This window comes from Lottia gigantea (assembly GCF_000327385.1).
Source record: "Lottia gigantea unplaced genomic scaffold LOTGIsca_197, whole genome shotgun sequence".
Classification (NCBI taxonomy): domain Eukaryota; kingdom Metazoa; phylum Mollusca; class Gastropoda; family Lottiidae; genus Lottia; species Lottia gigantea.
The window spans coordinates 179,101-183,800 of record NW_008708388.1 but is presented as its reverse complement, the minus strand read 5'-3'; the positions used below and the strand labels follow the sequence as shown (position 1 = coordinate 183,800).

The 4,700-nt window shown below is 32.6% G+C and overlaps 1 protein-coding gene across 1 annotated transcript in view; it reads right to left on the bottom strand.

Moving 5' to 3' along the window:
* LOTGIDRAFT_174464 (hypothetical protein) overlaps positions 1-4,497 on the bottom strand; it is a gene marked incomplete at both ends in the record, with an annotated part of 15,809 nt that extends 11,312 nt beyond the window's left edge. Inside the window, 3 exons of the mRNA XM_009053048.1 lie at positions 3,847-3,868; positions 4,015-4,119; positions 4,281-4,497. Of these exons, the coding sequence (XP_009051296.1) occupies positions 3,847-3,868; positions 4,015-4,119; positions 4,281-4,497 (344 nt within the window). The remainder of the gene's footprint in view (positions 1-3,846; positions 3,869-4,014; positions 4,120-4,280) is intronic.
* Between the last annotated feature and the right edge of the window lie 203 nt (positions 4,498-4,700).

Below are 4,700 nucleotides of genomic sequence, written 5' to 3'. Positions count from 1 at the left end.
GTAAATGTAAACCAGGACTTGTTCCGAAAAGTTATGAAATGTTATCGTTAAAATATATTTTTGTAAAGTTTTATATAAATTTTGAATTTAAGAATTTTTTTTCATCTGAAGAAAGGTGGTTGATCTTCTAAATTTGAGATACAGACCTAACCACCGTCAATACACATAACTGGTACCTGTACAGTATCATAATCTCTGGTTACACCATAGCCCCACCTATCACCTCTAGAAATTGTGTAACATCGTCTAATTTCCCACTAGAAATTATGAAATTATATTTCAATAAAACAATTATAGAACAAACACAGCGAAATAATTGTAGGTTTTTTTACATGATAATACACAATGATTTTACGTCTTACTTTGTCTAGACAAAGTACATGTTCAATTCCATTAATTACAAAAAAGCACTCAAACCGCCCTGTTCAGCCATTGGGTCATCTTTTGATATGTATTAGAATTTGCAGGTTGTTAGTGGTACTTAGTAATTGTTAGAAGCATACACAAATTACTTTCGATTATGTTCAAAAGATTACATCTTGTTAAGTTAGTATTTTATAAAATGAATAAAATGGAGATAACAAGAGAGCACATAGTTTTACAATCGCATATTATCCAATTATAATCAATATAGATCAAAACATTTTAAAGCATTTTAATTTCATTACATCGTCATGGTTCTACAAATATCACAACCGAATCGTCCACTTTAATTCACAACCAAGTTCAAATTCGTGTTCACAACCATCTAATGTTCGTCTGGTTACGAGTACTCCAACAGTAACACTATATTGTATACATAACTTTAACCCTGTGCCAGTGCCTTATATTGAATAGTAACTGGTTACTCTTCAATCACACTAATCACTATATTCAAAGGAATGGTTTTACAAGTTGATATTTGATGGTAAATGGTAATATTATGTTTCAGAATCCAGGTTAGGAATATTTTATGTGACTGCTTTAGAACTGAAAATTGACATATTGAAATCAATAAACATGATTCGGTCAAAGATCAGTCAGTAAGGAATATCATTTGGAAAAAATTTGTTATTCAAAGATAAAAGATCGCAACTGTAGTTCGGAGCTAAACTTTAATTGAAAGAATTTGGGTTCATAGGTTGAAGACAATCCCGCCCATCAACAAAGCCATCGATCTACTGGTGTAAAACATGTTTTTTTTATCATTAATTTCTGTATCACACAGCAGACAGTGTTGAAACGTCCTCCAACTACAGATTAGCATATGGTCTTGTATCGTCAAGATCTGTTGTAGTTTGGCCTGCTCTGAGGTTGTAATAGCGTGCTGCATCACTAGCTTGTGGTGTTACTGTATTATGTACTGTATTTAACTCCTGGTAGGTTTGACCATCAGCTAATAAATCAAAGATTTCAATGTATAACATATAAACAGCAGTAAGGAGTAAGATTTAATAAAGAACACAATAACACTATGATTACTTTATTTCTTTAAGAATAAAGCGGTGAGCATTTAACACAATACAATTCGTCAGATAAGATGATAATACATCATCAGTAATAAGAACAAACAATTTACTGAAATAACGTAATTTACTACACGAGTTTCGATATTAACGATATCTTACTGTGTGCTATGGTGCCCTGGTGAGCTATTCAAATCAAAATTTAAAGAGTTTGGAAATCTTTGTTTCGAAGTTACGATGTCGCCGATTATTCCTTTAAATATAATATTGGACCTTGGTATTTTTTTTATTGAATATTAATTTATTAACTATTATAACTATTAGTTATTAATGAGGGAGTTTGGCCAATATACATATACCTGCTTAAATAGCTGTATAGTAGTCTAAAAGGAAGTTTGTAATCTTTCTTATTTATTGTAGCTGTGTTTACTTCCCATAGTTGTTGATCTTGTCTACTTACCGTAGTTGTTAAAATAGTTTACTTCCCTAGTTGCGGGTCATGCTTACTTACCAAATTGAGGGTCTTGTGTGCTTACCCTAGTTGTAAATCTTGTTTATTTACCCTAGTTGTGAATCTTTTATATATATCCTTGTTTTTGATCCGACACAATTACCCTATAGTAATCGTATTTACCTATCCTAGTTGTGAATCTTGTATACTTACCCTTGCTACGAATCCTGTGTACTTACCCTAGTTGTTTATCTTGTATACCTACCCTAGTTGCGGATCGTGTTTAGTTACCCTAGTTGTGAACCTCGTATACCTACTCTAGTTTCATCTTGTATACTTACCCTAGTTGTTGATCTTGTATAATTATTCTCGTTGCGGATCGTATATACTTAACCTAGTTGTGAATCTTGCTTCGTTGTGAACCTTGTATACCAACCCAAGTCTATTGATCGTGTATACTGACTCTGGTTGCAGATCGTGTTTACCCACCCTAGATGTGAATCTTGTTTACCTACCCTAGTTGTTGATTTTGTAAAATTACCTTAGTTACGGATCTTATATACCTAACCTAGTTGTGAATCTTGCTTACTTACCCTAGTTGCAGATCGTGTTTACCTACTCTAGTTGTTTTATCTTGTATACTTACCCTAGTTGTTGATTTTGTATACTTACCCTATTTGCGGATCTTGTATACTTACCCTAGTTGCGGATCGTGCTTACTTACTCTAGTTGTTTCATATTGTATACTTACCCTATTTGTTGATCTTGTATAATTACCTTAGTTGCGGATCGTATACTTAGTTCTAACCAAGTTGTGAAATCTTGCTTACTTACCCTAGTTGTGCATGAAGGCTTCCTCTAGTTGTGAACCTTGAATACCAACCCAAGTCTATTGATCGTGTATACAGACCCTTGTTGCAGATCGTGTTTGCCCACCCTTTTTGTGAATCTTGTATATTTACCCTAATTGTTGATCTGGTACATTTAGCCTAGTTTGCTTATCGTGCCTACACACCCTAATTGTGGGTATACTCAACATCATGTAAAATTAACATCTGTTTTCTTACTCTAAGTATCAAAATTCTGAATTTGATCAAATTACTTATTGAAGGCCAACACAGCCTCCAATTGACCAACCCGGCTGTCTTTGTCTGTAACCTCGTTTGTGCTTGTGGACGGACGGAATTCTTGGTGATGACGACCCCTGTCTGGTGTGGACACTTTATGCACTTTTGCACATTTTCCTTCATATGTTAATATACACAATCAATTGTGGTAACTATCAAACTACTTTATTGTTAAATTATTATATATATTAGTACGCTAATTTACTTATTTATTTATCTATTCATTTATATTTTCTGTATTTTGGTACATTGTTTTTGGTGACGGATTAACATTGGCTTGTTTCCGAAACCCTATTTATAACCCTAAATTATATGTGTAATAGAAATAAAATACTGTTTAAACTAAACTAAAAGAAAGTTCAAATAGACTAAATGTCACAGGTTGCAGATAGAAAAAAATATTTACCTCTTATCCTTGGATCAATGCTATCATACCTTTAAAAATATAATAATGAACATTCACTATTTCACGACATAAGTGGGATCGAATGTTTCTTTTCGTAAGCAACCCCTTATCAGGTTGGTCGGTATGTAATAATAAAAGCTTATAAAGGCATTCTGAAGTGTTCTCCTCATCAATTCCAACTCTGATCTGTTCATCATTAAGGATTACACTGAATAGTGAGTGACATTTTCAAGACTTTCGTCTTCTATCTTGACTGCAGTAGCCACCTTTCATGTACCACGGAAGTTCGCCTGACCATTGTGAGGATGTGGGAAAAAGGGAGGTGAATATTTCTTCTATGATTTGATATTAGTTAGTTAGCTTGACTAGAGAGAGCAGGAAATAGTTAGGTCATCAAGACGATATTAAAGTACTTACGTTTCTTCTTCTTTCCCTTTACCTGAAAAAGAATATAACCAAGTGTGGTGTCTGCTATAACCAAGATATAATTTGCAATAATGTATAGATATATTGAAATCTATTAAATCTATCTGTTATTCAGGTTCAGCAAGACTTAATTAAACAAAAATATTATGACATGTATACCTTGTCGCCATTTGTAAAGAATAACACCAACAACTACAGCTGCAAGGATAGCCAACACAATACCAATATCTAAACCTACTACATCAAACTCATTACTTGACATATCTAAAATACAAATAAAGTTGCAAACAATTCATAATAATGTATTGACATCTTGTAATTTAGGTATTTACCATGTCTACTTGATATCTTACTATCTTACTTACTTTGAGACAAAGTAATAAATAGTGTAGGGATTGAATTCTTCATAGTCTCATACATTTTACCTTGTCTCGATGCTGTTTTAGGAGGTTCACTCTGAGATAATATACCAATTAAACTTTCACCATATTTATTACTAGCTATCACTCTGATATAATAACTAGTATCTGGTTCTAATCCTTCTATACAATAGTCAACTCGACCATTATTAGTATCATCTAGTATTGTGGACGAATTGACCCATGTTTTATCATCAGTAGAATGTTGAACACATCGTAACATATTGTGATATACATACGTTATATCTACTTACTTTCTGAAATGATGTCATACTGTAGATCAGATCCATCTGGATTCACTTTATTAGAAACATTAAGATAATATCTTCTATAGAACTTATTAGTTGTGATATTTATAGTTAATTTAGATATAAAGGTATTGATGTTGGTAGATATATTAGTTTGTTGAAATGAACCATTATTAAC